Genomic DNA, 21,051 nt, shown 5'->3' with positions numbered 1-21,051 from the left:
TCAATGTGTAATAATACAAAATGGTAAGCAGACCTGTGTTTATAGTTTTTAACCAGTGTTAGCTGTTAGCTATGCTAAGTCAGTGACTATACCACAAGTCCACTTACCCATTCATACGCTATGGTGTCTGTAGCCATTGCCATTCATTCGGGCAACGCAGGGTTAAGTGTCTTGCCAAGGGACACACGACATGTTTCTGAACAAGCTGGTCTCGAACTCACAACCTTGTGGTTATTAGCCGAGAACGCAACCCATTCAGCTACAGCCGCCCCACAAAAATTTTCAAATTTTTGGTAAATTTAAGGTCTTTACCCACAACACATAAAGCACGTAATATTAGCGAGGTCATGTCGAAGCTGCCTCAAGAAAAGGCATTTGCAGATTAAAAACAGTAAACTGTGAACACAATTTGAGCATTCACTGAAAACAAGACATGTTCACGTTTCCATGGAAACAGACATTAAGCTATCTGGCTAGCAGTTCCGTTCTAGCTAGCGCTAGTTTACAGCTAACAGTGAACATCTCACTGACAATATCAGTGTGTCACTGTTTGTTTTCCTGAAAAAAAAAATCACACAGTCTCTTCTTGTTGTTGGACGGGATTTCTATGGGATAAATCAGAGCCATATATCTGTGTGTATATAAATAGACACTAAGATTGTACTCTTAAAACACGTTTAAGTGACTCAGCCTGCCACCACTAGCAGTTAACCAAATGAAATAAAAATACATGGACCCAATCATCCTACTGCAAATTCATTCTGCAAAACAAACTCAGCCAGACATTTGTTCTTGCATTCACATACAACATTGAATAAGATTAGTTTAGTTTACCTTTGTCCTGCTGTTTCATGGCCTCTTTTGCAGATACCAGATTTCAAGGATCACAGACTCCCGTTGCGATTACGTTCCTTTATTTTCTTTTACTCAACACAAAGAACCCTCCAGGTGTGGCAACTCAAACAATTGAACACATTTCCCCAAAACCCCCACAACCCCAGGCAATCAGTTCATGGAGATCTGCTGCGCGCAGCTCCGGAGCGCCTCATTGCTGCTCCCGCGTCCACCGTCTGGATGCGCTTGTTTTTTCCACCTGTTAGTTTTAACACTCCCGGCCGATGAGACTGACTCCCGTCATCTCATCCACTCAGTTCAAGGGGATATAACAGCTGTACAGGTCCTTCTTAGAATTATCTTGGAAGGTAGCATAATCAGACAGGAAGGTACCTTTCCATATAAGTTTCTGTTATTCTTCCCATTTTCCACAGATGTTTGCGCAGTTTATCCTCGTTGATTAATACAACATCTCCAGCTCGTAGATTAGTTGACTGTTTTACCGGAGATGCACAGTGTGCTGATCTCAACTCCATCAGATAGTCATTTTTCCACTGGATCCAAAATCCTGTAGTAGGCTCTTGTAAGTCGCTCAATAGTTGAATGGTGAATAGTGCTATATACATTTTGTTTTGAGATTTACTATACAGAGGTCCAGCGAAACCCTGCACTCCTGTGATTTCAAAGGGAGGGGGCTGGTACCTGTTGGGCAGCTTTTACTTTGTCGGCTATTTTCCTGCAGATTAAACATTCATGTACTAATCTTTTAATCAGTTGTCGTCCTTTTATTATCCAGAATCTCTCTCACACCTGATTGAGGGTGTCTTGGTGTTTGAATGTCCTTTTCATAAGAGTTGATGTCTCTTTCTTTAAGCCAGGTTGGTCCCGTCCAGCACAAGGAGCGTTCTACCAATTAGTTGATACTTCTGCCTCGGTTTGCAACATCAGCAGGATTTTCACTCCCTCTGCAGTGGTGCCATTGTGTAGGTTCTGTTAGAGTCTGGATTTCTCTGACTCGGTTTTCCACGAAGGGTTTCCATTGTTTTGCAGAGCTTTTTATCCAGTGTAAGGTTATCATTGAGTCAGTCCATCATTTAACTTGGCTCTGTTTCAAATCAAGGTGTCTGATAACGTATTCGCTCTTCCCACAGCACACTTGCCCGCTCTCCTCGTCCATTTCACACCAATCACACAGATGACTCTCTCCATTTCTTGCCAATCAAATCCGAGCATCCCTCTCCATTTCTTACCAATCAAAATACTCCCCTGCTCCAACTCCCGCCCTCGCCGCCTCAACCAATCGGAAGACTGTTGTCATCGCTCGTAGAATAACTTCTGTCAAGCGGTGACGTCTGACTTGGACTTGGAAAGTTTATCTTAATTCTCCGACGGTAAGCCTTTTGTATTTTATTAAATGTTTTAATTTCAATATTACTTGATGAATAGCTGAGCTAGCTAGCGCAAAACGCAGTGATGTCTTTTTCGCTATTCTATATTCACTTACTGTTTATAGCCCGTCTTCAATGGAGCATCTTACCGTTGGTTACGGTTAGGTTACGTTGGTTACGGTTAGATAACGCAGCTAACTGACCCCAACACAAATCAATTGTATCAAAAGCCTTTAAAATGGTGTCAGTTACTCACTATAATCGCACTTTTAGTAACTTCTCATTCCGATATTTGTAATATTAATGTACTGTCATAAATGTAACCAAAATTACCTGCGAGACCTCTCAATGATTAAAGTGTTGCCATAGTAACTCGCGGTTATCACAGTTTGTATTAACTTATCATGGTGATGTTTGGGACGTTTAGTATCTTGTATGTCGAGTTTCATGGAGGTCTATTATCGTAAATGTAGGCTAACCAAAAACACAATCTAAGCCCATGTAAAATGTTGGCGGTAACTCGCTGTTGTCTTTTATTCATTTATCATTCAGATTATTCTGAACTGTCACGGTGAATCTGTTGTGTGCCGAGTTTCTGTTCGCCTATATTATCATACATGTAACCAAAACACCTGCAAATCTATCAAGTCTGTAAAGTGTTGCTCTTTAGTTGTCCATCATGGTTAAGTCATTTTACAAACTTTTAATGTAGTCTACTGTAAAATGGATTAAAAACACACGTTTAGGCTGTAAAATGTTACTTCAATGTATACATTCTCTAGTTTAAGGCATGGTGCCCTTTACTGATTATGTCAATGGTACATTTACTAAAGCGAGTGACTGGCTCACTCACTTTCACAACAGTGAATTATAACGTTATTAAAGAATAATTGAGGCTAATATTTGCCTATCAAGACAATGTATTGCAGATTAAGCCTTTACACTGCATAATTATTGTATAAAAACAGATATTATGCCTCTGATAAACTCAAGCCGGTTTCTTCACAGTTACAATGTGATTGTCAATATTCAGACAGTAAGAACCAGGTCACGGGGGACAATAAACATTCCTTATAATAAAATTGTTTAAATCTTACTTTGAATGTGATTGTTTAAGTCTTTTTTTTTTGTTTCCCCTTCAGCGAGATAAGACACTCTAAAGTACCTGACCTGACTCAATTTTTCAAACACAGATGGCACCCAAAACCAAAAAACATGGTCCCATGGCGGATTATGAGTGGCTGTCCCGTCTAAGGAAGTTTGCCAGTACAGGGGTTTGGCCTGGTGATGCTGGAAATAGACCAGTCCCTCGACAAACAAAGTGGCACGAATTATATAAGAAGGTATAAGTCAGGATATGTCAATGTGGACTTACCAAAAATGTAAAACAATCTGGTGAATTTAAACGCTTGTTTGTTACAGATTGAAAAGTGTCCACTCCAGAATCGGGGCCAAATGTCTTTGTTTGGTGGAGCACAGGTCTGCGTGTGTGGATTTCACAAGAAGGTAAAGCCATTAAAGAAAAACTTGAAAAACTTACATTGTGATAAGATTAAAAGCAAGTAAGAAACGAACAAGGAGTTAATTAAAAAAAAAATGAATTACATCAATAATATGAAATAGAAATTTTAAACTATAACAGTATTAAACAATACATACCTACACCTTTAAATAATTGTTGAGTGTGAGTTTGTTTTTTGTTTTTCAGACACCTCCCACACAGACTGACACAATCTCAGCTGCGGTCGGCCCAGCTCTTTCAACCGCAACTACCTCTGCTGCAGTTTCTTCAGGTGTTGCTGCACCCTCTGCTTCAAAAATCTATTCAAAATCAAGAGAATATGTAAACCGATAAATCATGTTTCCCACATCTGGATAACTTCATTTTTACATTTCATCCTCCTGTAGTTCAACAAACCACGGTTTGGGGGCACACTTAGCTCAGGAATCAAGCCTAACCTGAATCTTTCCAGGAAATCTCAGGTATGATTTGATGTCAAATCAACTATCTGTACGGTCTATATTTGTTTGCAGTCCTTTGACTGTAATAGTCTTAGGTTTCATTTAACTTTATTTTATTCACATTTGAATTAAATTACACATTTTAGATGTATACAGTCTATTTCTGTATGATACTTAACTGCAGGATTACATTTTTCTCCTCCCAGCTCCCTTCTAGCTCTGCTCCAACTTCACCTATGGCCTCCTCAACCATAGCTACGGCCTCTACAACAAATCCCCTCATGCATACACAAAGAGCTCTCACACAGCCTCTACCAGTCCCCACGTTGCCCATACTGTGTCCACCCCAGAGGCCTTTATTAGGACCACGTCTCCATTCTCTCTCCCCCCTTCTTCTTCGACCTCAGTGACGGCCACCAAGCCTCATACTACTGCACCTACCTCACGATCAGCTGGCTCTGTATGTGTTTTTAGTTTTATTTTGACATTATTCATTCATTTTTAATCAAATTGACAGACAGTAAAATGAATTGTAACATTATTTTCTGTTCTCTTTTTGTCTTTTTCACTTTAAATCAGGATGGATCTACCTCAGTTGCCCCAGCAGGACCTCTGCCTGCGGTCGCACCTAGTTCCAGTCAACTTTGGTTACCCGAAAAGTTAAAAAAAGACTCTTCCTGTGCAAGGTCAGCAGTGGATTTCTTCAGCATTGTGGAGAAACCAGCGTTTACGGGAAGACTTGAAACTGTGGTATGAACCACCTAGCCCGTCTCTGATCTACCACCAGGTACCCACTCCAGACCGCTTTTTCTGCTATGGATGCCTCACCACCTGTGGAAAATCAAAGTGTTCTGCCCTAAGTGCAAAGGGCACCTCACAGGAGGGGGTGTCCACAAGAGGGCACGTCAGGTCCTTGACGTTGACGGGAACTACCTGATGATTACAGAGTCCCTTAGATGCAGCAACACTAGTTGCAAGGCATCCTCCATTTCTTCAGGGAACAGCATTTTAGATCAGCTGGATCTTCCTCACTGGTCAGAGTTCCACATCATCTTGACACACAAGTAAGCTGTTGTCTACACACGTTTCATCTGATCTGTGTAAAAAACTATAACCTATATGCTTTAATTGTAATGTGTATTTATTACAACTTTCATTCACTGTTATTTACTGTCACAGTCCTTTGATGTATAGTACGTTTGAATTTCCTTTTTTTGTGATTCTGCACATACTGTAGGTATGCATGTGACACACGTGTCATTGGCCTACTGAGGGAACGGACATTGGGGAATAGCTCTACTCGTCTTGCCAAACAACTCCGGGAAAATCATAGTGAGGAGTGGCTGCAGCACCTTTCGAGGTATTTTGGCGAGTGTGCAGATTTTATGGCACGTCCTTGCCTCCTCCCTGTGGTCTGTCAAGAGCCTCCAGAGCCTGTAGCTGTGCCTACACAGAGATGGCTCATGACTGTGTATGCGAAGGACATCATGACCAGGATGGATCCTATCAAGGCCAGAATTACATCTGTCTTTGGGTCTATTTTGAAAATGGACTTAACCAAGAAGGTAATAGTATCTCAAATGACTAAACATAATGTAAATGAATACAATTAGATACACATCTACCACAGCAGAGGATCAATTTCACCAACCTTTTTTTATTTTGGCGTGTATTTCACAGATCACCAAGAAGCTCGCAGGGCCAGCAAAGGGGACCGCACAGTGGATGACATCAGTCAGCAACGAGTTGGGGCAGATTCTCATCAGTGTCCTGACTGCACAGGAAGGACCTGGCCTGGATGTCATGGTGGCAGACCTCATAAAGAGATACAGCCAGGCATGCATGCCTCCCCCAACACTGCTCTACGTGGATACTGGCTGCTGCACTGACCAAGGAGGACAAACCAAACTCCTAAAAAGATTTGGTGGATGGCCAGACCTCATAATACGTCTGGATATCTACCACTTCATGCGGCGGCTAGCAGCTGGTTGTACCACCGATGCCCGTCGCGCATTTTTTTTTTTTTCTGTATACGCATAAAAAAAAATATATATTTTTTTTTTGAATCAAACAATTGCATTTTCCCCTGTCTCAGATGTTTTAATGTCTTGCTTCCGAGCAGCATACTGCGCCGATGCTCTGAGAAGACGTTTTGGAGCATGGAAAATGAGTTTTCACACATGACTGTAGAAGCTCCTAAAGTTAGGGCAAAGGTGTGTGCTGTGAGAACAGTCAGCATAGCTGGATTTATACAGATATCCAGAGCGAAATTAAGTGAGTAAGCCAGCAAAAACTCATCCGGCTTTTAAAAATCCACGGTAAGGTTGAGTGGCTACATCCGTAACGTAGTTTAACCTTCTTTTTTCAGTCAGTCCATTATAGGCTGTTGCAATGTAAATTCCCATCAAACACAATCAGACCATTGTTTCTTTATATTTTTGGATGGTTTACTGATAAAGAATGCAACATCAATGCAACATAATTTGCATCTATGATAATATAATAAGTAGAAGAAAAAAAAGATCTATGCCTCAAGCATTTATGCAGGCGGGCCCGGCCCCCTATGGCCCACCGATAGCGACGGGTGTGGTCATATTGCTGCTGGTTATGTTTAATGTGATGTTTGCATGCTGCGCGAATACAGTATAGGATGATTAAAAGATGTGTACTGGCTGATAATAATTGTGCCCCCCCCCATGCATTTCATACGCTTTTATTCCGCTTTTTCTCTCGCCATATTTGTTCATCGCTGTGACGTCAGTGATTCTTGCTGAGAGCCTGACGTTCAGGTCTCGCGGCCGCCTCCCCCTCACCATGACGGCAACGGCAGATTTCGAGCATCGTCAGAGAGGACTTCAGACTTTAGACTTTGCGTTATTGTCCCCCGTGGGGAAATTCTTTTTCCACTATACAGCACATTTAAGGGATGCTCTCCGACAGACAGAGGAATAACAGGGAAACAGACATCGAAGAAGACAACAGGACATACAAAGGAGCGTTGTGACTTCTTCATTGGTGATTTAGACAAAAACAATTAAAAAAGAGTTTAATGTAAGTGTCAATGAGATTGAGTTCATGTAGGAGCGGTATTATTTGATGCGTGGACCACTCATGTGTCGGAGAACAGCCGGAGGTGGAGGGAGACGCTGTTTGACTGCGTAAACAACATGGCTCTTCCTCAGCATCCCCGGCTGTTGTTGCTCGCTTGTGTTGTTGTCTTGGGCGCAGCTCAACGCATCCACGCCACTCGCTCGTTGCCGATATCGGACCTGAAATCCAAAATATCCGGGGTGGAGGAGCTCTTGGAGCAGTTCCGCCAGCAGCTGCAGCAGGACCAGGCTCACAGCAGGGGAGGCGAGGTGAGCGACTCCTGCGTGGGCGACTTTGACGCCGAAGGGGACCGCATCATCAAGACCAGGGCCTCCATCGAGCAGGGGGCCACCTTCCTGCTGGCCCCGGACAGGGTGTACACCTGGAAGGACTGCCTGCACGCCTGCTGCTCCCAGCCGCACTGCACCGTGGCTGTGGTCCAGGAAGACCAGAGCCAGCCCGGGGACAGCCTCAGCTGCTACCTGTTTAACTGCACCTACAGGAACAAACATGTCTGCTCCTTCGCTCCGCAGCAGGGCTTCTCCTCCTACAGCCGCGCTGCTAACGCGACGCTGGGACAAGTCCCCGTGTCATCCAGCGGCTCGTCCAGGAGCACCGGGGAGGGACACCCTGATGAGGACCCTGATACACAAGGTGGCACACACAACTATCTGAACAACATCAAATGTATTCATACATTAATCATGATGGAGCCTAAAATGCATTGATAGCTTTGTTGACATCTCGGCAGATAGTGTCATCAACACATATATAAATATGCTGAGTAATATTATCAATGAATACGATTCCACAAACTGAAGATAAAGCATGGTGATTCATCTAATGCAGTCAACAAAAATTCTTGTTAGGAGAGGATTGCTGTATTGTTTGGAGTAAAACTGATTTACTGATTTCATGCTGTTTGACAGGCTTAGGCACAGATAACCCGTATTTTATTGAAATTTATTGAACACAATGTAAGGAGTCATTAGGTGACGTGTGACCACAGCATTGGTCTTTATCAAGTCACAGAAAGCTTCGTCATGATCCTCCATCGTCTTAGGAGGATACAGAGGATCAGTTATTTTCACAAAGGTATCTGTGTTTCCGCACCCCAGCTGTAATCCCCAAAGTAATCTGTTTAGTAAAAAGGGCGTAGTTTCTGAGAGCAGAAAATCAAATAGAAAGTAAAAATTTCAACAGCTGCTTTATTTCACAGCATGTTCACAGTAACATCTACAGAAACCGCTTCATACCTGATGAAGCTGGTAGGAAAGGTTAATCATTCACTTTTGAGAGTGTTAGCCGTGTGCACATTCACACTCAGGACTCTGAGACCAGCAGCAGGTGTTGTTATGTTTATTTTTTTAAAGTGACGTATCACTGTGTGTTCTCTGCAGAAGTAGATGAGCCTCCTCGCAGCGATGCTGGACAGGATGTGGTGATCCAGCTGCCCACGGACTGGGCGGTGCTGGATGGACGGGACAGTGTGGATGACCACAGGATCAGCCGCTATGAATGGACCCTCATCAGGGGTGAAACAACCATCAATATGAAGGTCAGCGTTTACTGCATTTAGTCTGTTGAGTGAAGGCTGAACAGCCTGGGCGTCGTGCAGTAAAATGATTGGGTTCATCTGAGACTGAAAGTCTGGTAGCAAACAAGCGGAGGAAACACAGACGGAATAAAGAGAGAAGAACTGGAGAGCTCTTTTGTTCTCTCCTGTCACGGGTCAGATGCTTCCAACATTTGAATTCTCTGTGTCAATAGTCACTAATGGTCCTCACAAACACCAGCATCAAATTACATGTTCGGTCTGCAGGGTGGTTTGAAGCCACAGCTCTTTAATGCTGTTATGTACGACAAAGATCAAATGTACATAAAAGAAAAAATCATGCATTCAAACCTGCAACGTTGAGCCAGCCTTCTGTAAACAGCTTTACTGTCAACATGTGGAAAATCGTTTTAATATTCCCTTTATTCAAAAGAACGCTTAACACCATTTATTTCTCTCAAACGAATATCTGACCTTTTTTATACTCCAAGAAATTAACATTAGCCGCAGGCTCTCAATAACCATCAGCACATTGATTTTGGAAAAAGATGTTCTGTGAGTAATGAATGATTTCAGGTTATATCACTATAAAATATTAAGACATAAAGAGAAAGACTGTTAACCAGAGTTAGCATAGTTGAGCAGAAAATAATACTGATGAACTGCCCAAAAAAATCACAAAGATCGCCAGAGTTAGATTTTTTGTCGCACATATTCGTTCGAGAGAACAAATTAGGCTTTTTTTTAATTGTTGAAAATCCAGTGATGCTGTGTTGCTTTTTTTTGTTATTTGTGTGTTCTAGACGACTCATCCGGGCCTGCTGAAGGTCAGTGGGCTGCAGGAGGGCGTCTACTCCTTCCAGTTAACGGTCACTGACACAGCGGGACAGAAGAGCTCCGACAACGTGTCTGTCACTGTGCTGCCACCGAAACACCAAGCTGAAGGTGAAGGATTCACAAATACACACAGATCTTTAACATGATTTAATTGTTTCTTCACTAATGTTCAGTGCATTGTTTAAAGGATGATGTTTTAGGGGCGTATGATTCGAATTCTGCCAATTCTTCTTACTCGTCTTGGATAAATTTGACCTTTTTAGTTGTTTTTAAATCTTTAACGCTGTGTTTTTTTGTGTCCACAGTCTGTAAAGGTCACTGTTCAAACTATCAGTTCAAGTGTGATGACGGCTGCTGTATTGACATCACCTTCGCCTGTGACGGGAAGCAACACTGTCCAGACCGCTCGGATGAAGACTTCTGCCCAAACTGTGAGAGACGCTTGTTTCCCACATCTCTTGTTTTGTGATCAGTCTAAGAAAAAAACACAATCAGAAACATGGTTCATTTTATTTCTTTGATTTCTTTAGTTGACAGCAGCAGGAAGACAGTAACCCACACCGCTGAACCATCAAACCGTCATCGACCTGTAGCGCAGACAGAGGAGTCTGAGGACCTCTCCATGATCCAGACTGGATCCAGAAAGACCGTAGAGAGCGTTGTACCGCCTCAGGACAGGAGCAAGGCCACTCCTCCACAGAGTGCCAGTCAACCAAAGGCTGCACTCAGTCAAGGTAAAGATGTGTTGATGCTTGAAGCAGTATTTGCAATCTGTTACATCATCTGTTTGACCAGAGAAGAAAGCGATTTGAACTCAAAAGTAGCTCTCATAGCTGCAGCGGCATTATAAAGAAGAGAGGTTGATGGAAAGCTAAAAGCATTTATTCTACTTCAGCTCTTCGTGTTCAAATGTTTGCTTAACAATATGATCCTCCATCACCGCATCACCATTAGTGCGGCATCTCTTTGCAAAGAGGCAGAGAGGGTTTTTTTTTTTTTTTGAGTGTGAATCTGGACATAGAAGCAGATGGAGCCCTTGTAGGCGGCCACTGAGTCACAGCATACTGAGCTGAAAACGCTGCCAGAGCCACAGGGCCACTCAGCAGTCCCTGGGAAAGCAGCTCTGTGCCTGCTGGAACAAAGCGCCTCTGTCCCCCTCTGCCATCCGATCCCTGAATCAGGCAGAGAGCGACCAAAAGGGCTGCTTCCCCCCATCAGTGTTTTACCACAGGTATTACACGGGTGAGGAGCATTCTCAGGAGTCTTTTCTTCATGACACCAATGCTAAGGTCCATGTCGAAATGCTTGGAAGGCTAAGATAAGACTTAGAGTTCAGGAAAGAGAGAGAGGGAGAATAGAGGATGAATGATACTCTAACCTTCTCTGTTGATTGAGAGTATTGTCGCCAAAGAGAGTCCTTCTGGCAGAGCGTTCACTTTCAGGAAGTTTTTCCTCTGTAATCCACACTGATTGAATATATTGGCCACTTGTTTAAAGATTTTATCAGAACATTGCAAAACCATCAGGTGTGTCAGTCATGCATGAATGCAAAAGCAGTCATTTCTCCTAACGCTGCTGTTTAAAATGATGATTACATTTAAGCTATTTTTCACCAAGAGTCCTGGTGATGAAAAGTCTTCGTTTGTAAAGTGACAAGAAACTGAAGGAAGGAGACTACGATCATAAGATACTGAAGACGACGAACATTTAAATGAACCAGGACATATGACGTTAAAATAAAACACAATCAGTTACGGCCACACAGAGTCTTCACTTTTCTTAGTTATAGAAGAAACTGATCGTATTGACTCTCTCTCTTTCTCTCTCTGTAGATCCGTGTTCTGCAGCTCCGGTCGTTGGACCCTGTACAGGGAACTTTCCTCGCTGGTACTACGACCGAAATGCAGGAGAATGCAAACACTTCCTGTACGGCGGTTGTCAAGGCAACCACAACAACTTCCTCCAGGAGTCCGACTGTGTCAGTGAATGTATACAAAAGAGTGAGCATCTGCTTCGGGGTCCATTCCTTTTTCAGTCATTGTGAAATCGTCAAACCAAACTACTTTTTAATTTTCACTTTTCATGGATTCATCTTTCAGGTCCAGCTTTCAAACCAGCGACAGTGGCTCCTCCCGTCACCAAACAGACTGACATAGGTAATGTTGGAGTAGCTGGGCTGTTCATAACCTACCGGTTGTGCTGCGTGCCCCGTGTTCACAGGCTATTGTCCTCATTCGAATTCGACCCCCGCCCCTTGCTGTATGTCATTGCTCCTTTTTCTCCTCCCAACATTTCCCGTCTAACTTCAGCTGTCCAATCCAATGAAGGCAAAAGTCCCAGAAAAACATGATTAGCATCCCTGTGAAAAGAAGTTACTGTTGAATATTTCATATAATTTTTGTTTGTTTGTTTGTTTATTCAAGCTGCCCCTAAAGTCTCCCAGAAGCAACCGGAGAGTGACGCCCCCATCTCCAAACCATTCCCAGTAATGGGAGGCCATCCAGTACCAGAGTCAGGTCAGTGTGCACATTGACTGTCATTGGACTGCACGTGTGTCACAGACTGTTTCAAATATGGATGTCGTCTCCGTGATATCACCCATTGGTTTGTGTAAAGGGTGGAACAATGAAGGTTGTGGTAAAACGCTGACTCTGACTCTGTCTCTCAACACTGGCAGCCTCCTCTTAGCTCTTCTGTTTACCTCGTGTCCCTTTTCTTCTGACAGGCGCGATCCTTCCTCTGGCTCTCGGCATCATCATCACCGCTCTCCTGCTTCTCATGATTGGCTGTCGTCTCAGACTTGTTCGTCACAAGCTTAAGAAAGCCCGGCCGTTGACCACAGAGGAGTCGGATTACCTCATCAACGGCATGTACCTGTAGCCAATCAGGCTGCTGGTACAGACCACAGGCTGCAAATACAAGAGGAACATGGATGATGTCACCAGAGCCTGAGAGAGGAGCTTTTGGATTTGCACTCTGAATTTCTCGCAGCCTGTTTCTCTTATTTGTCCTCACTTTGGAAATATCTCCACTCTCTGCTGTCATAAACAATTCTGAACATCCTAACATGGAAACCCCTTTGCTGCTGATAGACGCTGCCTTCAAAGCCAATAACACATATTCAGATCCTTGTGCGTTTATATTGTTGACTCCAGTTGTAAATCTGTGATGTAAAAGTCAGAAGACTTCTGGACAGCTGTCAAACTCCCTCATTAACTTCTTGGATGCAGTTAAGCCAGGTGACTATGCTTCATTTAGATTTTCAATCAACATTTATTTTTATGACTAAGGCTGCACAGTTACATTTATGCCACTGGGTGGCACTAATGTGACATTTGTGCTGTGTATCTCACCCAAGATAAATCTATTATACACACTCTGAGTAGTTGCTGTCCTGCACTGTTTTGAGTTATTAGGAATCAACTTCACATTTTTTTTTGCTGTACTTTAAAGCCATAACAAATTATATTAATGTCTACATTTTGTTTCTTTAAAAAGCATACGTATGTAGAGTATTATATTGCACACATGTATTCCCTGTGATGTCTTTTCTGTGACATATTAAAGTTTATTATATATCATTAAACCCTTGTGTGGTCTGTTGAGACAGCAGGTTTTAAATACACCAAAATCAAAAATGACATTTCCATTGAGTTTGAGATTTGGTTTGATTTTCACATTCTTCAAATATATTCAAGCAGTGTGAAACGGTGGATTCAAAACATTAAATATGGTACCACTAGATTCAATAACAAAAAGCAGACGAAAACATAAGCCTCTTTATTTTCATGAGTTCCAGAAACTGTAAAAGCCAATCATAACCCTTCACCCCAAAAATAATGTGCTTTTTTTTGACTGCAAGAAAACAGACATTCATTTTGCTTTGTTCTGTTGGAGTTTATTTTGGCAAAGCAGTGACGATCTCATTGGGCATCAGTCACCAGAAGAGCCTGCGCAAAATTGAAATGGAAAACCAATCAGCTGCAGAAAGCAACACATCACCAGGTGAAAAGCACAGCTCTGTTAATGTGCATGTGTGTGTGTCGGTGCTCTCTTTGGAGTACGTTCAGTATGATCCTCCTCTTACTCTATGTGTAGAATGATGCGAGTGCTGCACATCAAACAGGGTTTGTGGGTTAGATCAGCCCGCGTGTTGCTTGTGGGTAATTTCAATCCAGCAGCTTAAAATAAAACAAGACCAAAAAGACGCAGGCCTGGAAACAAAAACAAAAAAAAATTCTGTGCTGAGCTTCAAGCAGTCTTTCTCCTCGGCCCCTCTGGGCCCTCATCAATGTGATACTCTAGTCCGTCGTTAGAATCGAATCATAAAGCGCATGTTTTGTTTGATTGCCATGGGCTGTCCCCCTTCCGAGTTTTTCCAGGTTCAAACTTAAAGGTGGATTATGCACTGTCTTCCTCTTCAGAGTTCATCCCTGCGAAGGAAACAAGAGGAGAAATGTCAGGACAGATAAAGGAAGAACACAATCCATCTTTCTGTCGCGCAAACAAAATGTAGAGAGTTGGAGAATAACGTGCAAAAAGTATGCAAAGAGATGCATTCTCACAGTCCAATGCAAACAGGTGTTGTTGTTTTTTTCTACCTCTCACAGATTAGGTGACCAATCAGAATACTGCAGGTTTGTACAGAAGCCCAGAGAGGCAAGTGGGAAACAATGGCTGTGCAAATCAAACTCACTCCCTACTACCTTTTCCCCACCTACGACTTCTCAGTGGAGGACGTATTGTGCCTTCCACGTCCCAAGGAAAATCGGATGTCGGAGCTGGGAACTGACTGCACTCGAGTAACGAGGTGAAAACAAGTCGGACAGGAACCATGGATGCCTCCAGGAGCAGCTTGGTTTTGTTAGCTAAAACCTGAAGATAACAAACTATGTGATGGTTTGCATGCAAAAGTAACATGTCACCTGTCTGGAGGTAGATACTGTCGGTGGGATTTAAATAATTACAGAAAAAATAAGTAGCAAATAAACACTAACATTTACAGATTATCTTTACTGTTCAGGAAAGTAGCAGCCATGTTGGACTTCAGCTCACGCTACTGAACTTCCTCTCATGTCCGAGTTGGGAGTTCGGACTTCAGAGGTCGTTTCTGATGATCCGACGGGGAGCGTCTGCCTTCTGATATCAAATGAAACCCATCTTACATGGTGAGTTCATCGTTGCAACTCAGAAATAAGTAACTGCATTAAATACATTAGTAACTAATATTTTGAGCATATTTTACAAAATTAAAATAATGAAGCCATAAAAATTAGTTTTGTCCTCACTTGCCTCACAGGGCTTCTGCATGGTTTTAATATATTAAGAAAATCCAAACTGAAAAAGTAGTCATGCTCTCAAATAAAGAAAGCTGCTCTCGGCCTCTTTTTGTTTTGGAGTTAAAACAATGAGTACAGACGTCATTAGTCAGGCAGGTTGAACCGAACCAAATTAGAACTATGGAGTCAAAACGAAAAGATAAATGAAACGTGCAGCTTTTTGGTATGGTATGGAAGAAGCAACAAAAGTCAACAAGCAGCAAAATGCAGCCCCTTGTGATCCATTGCCTGCTCCAAGCCAAAACCATTTCACCTTTGCCACTGTGAGAAGGAGAGAGGGGGAGGAAGGGGGGGGAGAAGGAAGTCACTTCCACCTGGACCACTGCTTGTCTTTGTCTGTTAAAGGCACATAAATCACCCCCATCAAGGGCTTCATTTTGGTGCTGCCGTCCTCCATCTTGTCGTACTGCTCGAGCATTTGGTTTCCCCCCGCCGGGCCGACGGGCAGAATGAGCCGGCCGCCGGGCTTCAACTGGTCCAGCAACTGGGGGGGGGGGGCGAGAGGGTACAAAATGTAGTGAGTCATGGTGACACAAAGAAAGAGCATTCAGCAGCGCGGTTATAAAAACAACATTCCAGCACTGCGATTTTAATGGAGCAGGAACATTAAATTATATTAAGTTTCTTTTTTTAAGCATCGGTATTCACTTCTTTTTTTTAAGTGAGCGGACTCAATGTGACCTCAGACATCAGCTCTGAAATCACAAATGTTTATAGACTCACAGCTTGTGGGACAGTGGGTGCTGCTGCACCAACATGGATGGCATCATAAGGTGCTTCCTCAGGGATGCCCAATCGCCCATCTCCCACTGAAACACACACACACACATTTCTTGTCAGTGTTCTAATAAAAATAGTAGAAGGACTTTTTTCAGTCTTTCACACTTACAGAAATCTTATACACAGGAGCTGTATATGTGAGTGCAAAACATTAGACTGCTGCATAATGTTTTGTTTGTCAGTATGATGTTCTCCTCTCTTTTGTTGATGTTGTGATTCTGTTTAACTACATGTAGCATTAGCGTTAGTGTTAGCATTGATATAAAGACAAATATTCTCATTGTAGCATCGTATAGCGTGCTATGTTGCTTCCTCCCCGTCGGTTTTTTTCCCCGTCACATCTGCATCCCGTGCATATGTGAAAATTGCCTTTGGGGTTTTATAGTTTACATCTTTTGCGTTAGCGCCTTGTGCAATTACCTAAACAGAAAAAAACGTCATGTGAAAAATAACTCGTTCAGCAGTATCTGGAAAAAGCTTTTTTACACGATGAGTTCCTGAAGAGGTTGACTGGAAAGTATTTTCTGCTGGCTGACAAATACTGAACCTGATAGAAACAGCTTTGTTTTCCCCCTCGAGCTAACGGTCTGTCAAAATGGTATACATGCCATTTTTTTAAATAAGATGCAACTCAACAAAGAGAGTGTTTGTTGACTGCCTTTTTTTTTTTTTATCACCATGTAGTATCAACTCTGGAAACCTCCCGCAGAGAGAGTGAAAGTAGGGACTTGCTACTCTATTATTTAGCGGAGCATTATCCAGTCCACTGAGCTGCTTCTTGTATGTTTGGTTCTCTGCTAAATATAAACTCAAAAGACTAAAGACTCAGCTCCACACTGTCGTCTTTTTAAAGGAAATGGTCAAATGAAAATGACTGCTATTCAATACATTTCAAAAGGATTTGATTTTGAGTGAAAGACGTCTTACCTATTAGCTTGACTCTGCCCGATGTTATCAAACTGGGGTCATCTTTCTTTACATTGGTTACAGAATCATCTACCAGCTCTTTGATGTGATCAATGCCAATCACTTTCCCTTTAGGTCCTACCTGTAAGACACCGAGGGAGGAGAAGGAGGAGGGACTGATGTTCAGTTCACACACAAAATAATCACAACATCGTCATTTTGTGCTGATCGGTTGAGGGAATTTTTTTTTTTTTTTTTTTTTAAATCAATCAAATCAATCTCATGGATCAGAAAGCCACCAGAGAGAAATCGTTTGTGTTTACCCGTCATGAGTGGCTCACCATTCGTGCAAAGCAAACGGACAGGATTCCACTGCCCGAGCCGACGTCCAGAGCTTTGGCTCCGTCGTACAGCTGGTCATGTAGAAGCTCCAGGGCGTAGGCGTGCTGCGTGGAGACCACATCGACAAACTGCATGAGAACTCATCTGTTTGCATTGGTACCACATTTAACACTACGACGAGGCAGCAACATCTAAATATTCAATTATTTCCAAATGGATACAAGCCTGCTACTGTACAAAGTATACACATTTTATAAGATAATATAAACTCTTACAGACATCTTTAAAATAATATCCTGTTTTTATTACAAAGACAAAGAGTTGCACTGTGTAGTTATTGTATTGATCTCCAGCAGGGGTTTGATACAGCCCTACATCCTAGCTAACCATCCTCACTGTCTCTCTTTTTCTGTGACTGTTAGCGTGACAGGGGAATTTTCAGTTTTCTTCAAACCCATCAGATTTAAGGGAGCTAAAATATCAACACATGTATATTGTTGAAGTGCTGCAGTTGTGATCCCACATAACCCTGGATGAGATTCGATTAAGATTTAAAAAGTAAATCGAATTAGTGTTTTTCTGGTTTCTGTTTCTTCTTTCGTGCTGAAAATGAATGTGTGAGAAAGTCCTACCATGTGTGGAGCGCTGATGGTAGCTTGGTATCCTTTTGGAGGAAAAGAAAGAAGCACATATTTAGTCAGTTCACGCCTCTGATACCAGACTGTGTTTCAGTGATGCACGAGTGAACACACGAGCAGACGTTACCTATTGACTGAGGAGAGTCCATGTAGGGATTACACCTCGAGAAATGAGCTCGGTCTGTGGCCAGCATGACTTCGTAGACCTTGTCGGACTTAATAATGCCATTTTCTAAAGGGAGGTAAAAGAGTGTGTGTCACTGCACATTATGAAAACATGAACAGCTCCAAACACTGAGCAGCCAGGTGTTACATAATGCTTCAGCAAATGAGCACAGAAAATGAAGAGGAAAAATGCATCATCACACATCCAAAATACAGACGCTGTGGTGAATGATTCCACTTCATTCACCGGGACACTTTGTAAGCACCCACTTAAAACTGACATGTATCACTGACTTCAGTACATTATTGGATATGTGCTTTTACTAATACCTGTTTAACTTGTCCATTCTTACGTCTGCTCAATGCTGCGCCACATCTGTCCTGATGTTCTGCTTTTTTTGTTTGTTTGTTTTTGACTCCAGATGCAGCTTTTTGGGCTAACTCTGGTATATTTACAGAAATGTATTTTCCCTCTAAATTAAAAATAAAATAAATAAATCAACCTAAACTGTTGCACAATGAATATTGTGGGCAATTTTCAAAATCAGTTAGCCTGACTTCCTTGTTGCAAAAAATGTGATGTGATATGTGATATTTAATTTGAATAAATTAGCTTTTTATTGCTTCAGCCTTTCTGACCTTCAGTTCATTAATCTACATCGTGAGACTTTTCTTATTGCCAAAGAAATTCTGTTGATGAACTAAAAACGAGTTTTCCAGTGTCATTCTAAGAAAATGTCAACATATACAGAATTATAATATCCATAGAGACTATAAGGGGGGAAATGACTTCATGAATAAAACAGTAATATCGGTTTTGTAGGAGCTTTTTTTTTTTTAAACCTGCAAGATGAAAGTTTCAAATCTTCAGTCTGAAAATCCGACTGTCGGAGAAACAGCCGCACAAGGTGAAATAAAAACACAGACAAGAGGTGCTTTATGTCTTTTACCGACACGGACACACGTCAGTAAAACATTTGGAGGTCAATCTGTTCATGTGTGCAGGCATGTCGAGGAGGGCACTGAAAAGGCTGTCCACATAAGTGCTAGTGTCTTCAAACTAATCCCTCACAACAGGTTCCTGTAGCAGCTGCTGCCAAAAGGCAGGAAGAGCCAACGACAGCCGGCGCTGCTCTCCTTACCCACTGCGCTCACCCTCAGGGCTACAGTATGTGCTGCTTTAGGATACATTACAAATAACCCCGACACACTGCCAGATGGTCACCTACTACAGATTTCTGAAATGGAATTACATGCTGATTGTAAGCTTTTTTCCCCCAGACCTTAATTATTCCCAGAATTCAAAATTGTCTCTGCACGTGCCAGGATAAGTAAACAAACTTAGTTTGGTCTCCAGCTTTAACATTCACCTTTTCTACAATCCATATATGATTATTGATTAATAACTCAAGTTTAGAACAAATGAAATTGGTTGAGCTGTTCCTTCAATGCTGAACAGTGTTCCTGGGAACTCATCACGAGGATACAAACTACACAAAAAAGCTGTGAATTAGCATGCATCCTGAGTGTGACCTGCTTAAACTCAGCTTCAGCAGACTGAGGGTTACATTTCAACTTGTGTGTCTGAACTAAATCAAATGAATGACCACTTTAAAAGACAAATTTAACACAGTGACCAAACATCTAGTGTTAATACATATTGCATTTGCACAACTGGCACAGTTAAAAAAAAAAAAGGGATGCTGTGAATTAGATCAAACCGCATTTTGATGACAAACTGGTACATTTTGTATAATTTCAGCGTTTGATCCTCCTGCGTTTCAGAGCTTTGCAAACACTAACACATGGTCTAATGTCTCTAGGTATTTAATTTCTCTATACACAACTGCAAAAACTCTTAACACATAACACATGCAATTTAACATCCATATCCCAGCCAAGAGAGGAGGAGATTAAAATGCAATCTAAGTAACACAAATTATGTACGTCTGGACACAGTCCCCAAACCTTTCAGCTTTTGACAAACTATCAGTTTGCAAGGACATAGCACAGAATAAAAATAACCCTAGTGGTAGATACTTTACTCTTGCACTTCAGTCTGCAGGTATCATAACATTTGATATATGGTGCAAGTCTGGAAACACTGCATGTCAAATCATAGATTCTCTGACCTAAGTTTGCCTCTTAACCTTCAAATGCACAGACAATGATTGACGAATAAAGCACGGGGCATTGATGGCATTGATCATTGTGGACTGTGCACCTGATAACAGCAGTCTCGGTAAGGTACACTGAGTCATTGCCCTCTTTGGAGCAGACACGATCGTGTCATTTACCCCCCTCCTTCTCCAACAACAGCCATACTGTCATTTCAATCACCCATTAACAAAAGCACCACCTCATTCACGTGAAATAACGATAGAGGTTTGATACTACCATCAATGAATGTGGGCAGGTCTCCTAGCCGCGATGCTAACACTAGCTACAACGTCCCCAAAATGACGCACATAGAGCTAACAGGCTAAGTAAACGTGACACAAAACTGAAGCAACAAACATTATATGAGCTTTTTAGACACACGTTTGGTTAAATTAAGGTCGTTTGTGCTTTTGTTTTGTTTGCAAAAAATTGAAGCCTGCATCTGCTCCAACAGCGTAAACGTGCTTTGGGGGAAAGGGGGGTGGAGAGGTAACGCTGGGTCAACAACAACACACCTCATAGCTTAGCAACCAGCTAGCTTGCAACCGCTCGTGCGCTAAGCCCCCAGCCTTCAGCTCAAACTTAACCGTCATGCGGGCGACCTGCGCGTGAAGGCGTCGATGCGTTCAACATTAAAGATTCGTACTCACTGCGGAGGTTGTTGACAAGCTCTGCGTGGCTGGCTCCCCCAGATTTCCAGGCCATTATTAAGCAGACTTTGCGGAGTAAGTAGACAGCAGCTGTCAGTGCCGCGCCTGCGCCAACTGTTCTGCCGAGGAAGCTGACAACCTCCAGAACAGACGGAGGGGCGGCGGAGCGGCGGAGCGGCAGAGCGGAGGATACGTCACCGGGCATCCAAAACAGTTCTACTGCACCAGCGGGGAGGCCATCACCTAAAAATGCTATCATTTAAAAAAAAACATAGAATCTTTATGAGTAAAAAGCATCAGCCAATGTTAACTGCACTGACAATAAACCACATTATTTTGTAAGTGGATTATCAGATTTGCCGCAGTAACGTTTGCCGCTAAATGCGCTGAGTGCGACAGAAAAGT

General features: G+C 42.4%; 3 protein-coding genes across 9 annotated transcripts; 2 read left to right on the top strand and 1 right to left on the bottom strand.

The window, feature by feature from the left end:
* Positions 1–2,101: 2,101 nt before the first annotated feature.
* Positions 2,102–6,866, top strand: LOC306827077 (uncharacterized protein). Of its 4 annotated transcripts, XR_013779572.1 has the most exons (6): positions 2,104–2,225; positions 4,391–4,644; positions 4,764–4,971; positions 5,182–5,248; positions 5,422–5,749; positions 5,865–6,866. XR_013779572.1 is itself a non-coding variant. In XM_079348723.1 (5 exons), the coding sequence occupies exons 3-5, from the start codon at positions 5,004–5,006 to the stop codon at positions 6,222–6,224; spliced, it is 933 nt and encodes a 310-aa protein (XP_079204849.1). In that variant the 5' UTR covers positions 2,102–2,225; positions 4,402–4,644; positions 4,764–5,003; the 3' UTR covers positions 6,225–6,866. The 4 variants fall into 4 exon arrangements, 3 of the variants coding, with proteins under 3 accessions (XP_079204849.1, XP_079204848.1, XP_079204850.1); XM_079348723.1 differs by having other exon boundaries at positions 2,102–2,225; positions 4,402–4,644; positions 4,764–5,248; XM_079348722.1 differs by having other exon boundaries at positions 2,102–2,225; positions 4,764–5,248.
* A 36-nt stretch (positions 6,867–6,902) lies between these two features.
* Positions 6,903–13,252, top strand: lrp11 (low density lipoprotein receptor-related protein 11). 2 transcript variants are annotated; one of them, XM_079368707.1, is made up of 9 exons: positions 6,903–7,928; positions 8,678–8,832; positions 9,633–9,774; positions 9,972–10,097; positions 10,197–10,400; positions 11,499–11,666; positions 11,766–11,822; positions 12,090–12,182; positions 12,392–13,252. In XM_079368707.1, exons 1-9 carry the CDS (start codon positions 7,352–7,354, stop codon positions 12,544–12,546), a joined length of 1,677 nt encoding a protein of 558 aa, XP_079224833.1. In that variant the 5' UTR covers positions 6,903–7,351; the 3' UTR covers positions 12,547–13,252. The 2 variants fall into 2 exon arrangements, with proteins under 2 accessions (XP_079224833.1, XP_079224832.1); XM_079368706.1 differs by having other exon boundaries at positions 11,496–11,666.
* A 179-nt stretch (positions 13,253–13,431) lies between these two features.
* Positions 13,432–21,019, bottom strand: pcmt (protein-L-isoaspartate (D-aspartate) O-methyltransferase). 3 transcript variants are annotated; one of them, XR_013781257.1, is made up of 8 exons: positions 20,647–21,019; positions 17,799–17,903; positions 17,666–17,697; positions 17,033–17,137; positions 16,713–16,833; positions 15,729–15,814; positions 15,259–15,489; positions 13,432–14,099 (listed from the first exon to the last, which is right to left on the bottom strand). XR_013781257.1 is itself a non-coding variant. In XM_079368691.1 (8 exons), the coding sequence occupies exons 1-8, from the start codon at positions 20,903–20,905 to the stop codon at positions 14,087–14,089; spliced, it is 891 nt and encodes a 296-aa protein (XP_079224817.1). In that variant the 5' UTR covers positions 20,906–21,019; the 3' UTR covers positions 13,432–14,086. The 3 variants fall into 3 exon arrangements, 2 of the variants coding, with proteins under 2 accessions (XP_079224817.1, XP_079224818.1); XM_079368691.1 differs by having other exon boundaries at positions 15,320–15,489; XM_079368692.1 differs by having other exon boundaries at positions 15,364–15,489.
* Between the last annotated feature and the right edge of the window lie 32 nt (positions 21,020–21,051).

Source organism: Symphodus melops, assembly GCF_947650265.1.
Source record: "Symphodus melops genome assembly, chromosome: 1".
NCBI classification, from domain to species: domain Eukaryota; kingdom Metazoa; phylum Chordata; class Actinopteri; order Labriformes; family Labridae; genus Symphodus; species Symphodus melops.
This window is presented reverse-complemented; position numbering and strand designations above follow the sequence as displayed.

What these genes read in the sequence shown, in the direction of transcription:
- LOC306827077 (XM_079348724.1), top strand. Translation starts at nt 5,004, where the DNA reads ATGCCTCACCACCTGTGGAAAATCAAAGTGTTCTGCCCTAAGTGCAAA. An exon ending in CACATCATCTTGACACACAA is followed by an intron (nt 5,249 to 5,421) that starts GTAAGCTGTTGT and finishes CACATACTGTAG; the next exon opens with GTATGCATGTGACACACGTG. An exon ending in AAATGGACTTAACCAAGAAG is followed by an intron (nt 5,750 to 5,864) that starts GTAATAGTATCT and finishes TGTATTTCACAG; the next exon opens with ATCACCAAGAAGCTCGCAGG.
- lrp11 (XM_079368706.1), top strand. Translation starts at nt 7,352, where the DNA reads ATGGCTCTTCCTCAGCATCCCCGGCTGTTGTTGCTCGCTTGTGTTGTT. An exon ending in CAGTGAATGTATACAAAAGA is followed by an intron (nt 11,667 to 11,765) that starts GTGAGCATCTGC and finishes TTCATCTTTCAG; the next exon opens with GTCCAGCTTTCAAACCAGCG. An exon ending in CACCAAACAGACTGACATAG is followed by an intron (nt 11,823 to 12,089) that starts GTAATGTTGGAG and finishes TGTTTATTCAAG; the next exon opens with CTGCCCCTAAAGTCTCCCAG.
- pcmt (XM_079368691.1), bottom strand. Translation starts at nt 20,905, where the DNA reads ATGATAGCATTTTTAGGTGATGGCCTCCCCGCTGGTGCAGTAGAACTG. An exon ending in GGACTCTCCTCAGTCAATAG is followed by an intron (nt 17,698 to 17,798) that starts GTAACGTCTGCT and finishes TTCCTCCAAAAG; the next exon opens with GATACCAAGCTACCATCAGC. An exon ending in GGGCAGAGTCAAGCTAATAG is followed by an intron (nt 15,815 to 16,712) that starts GTAAGACGTCTT and finishes TGTGTGTTTCAG; the next exon opens with TGGGAGATGGGCGATTGGGC.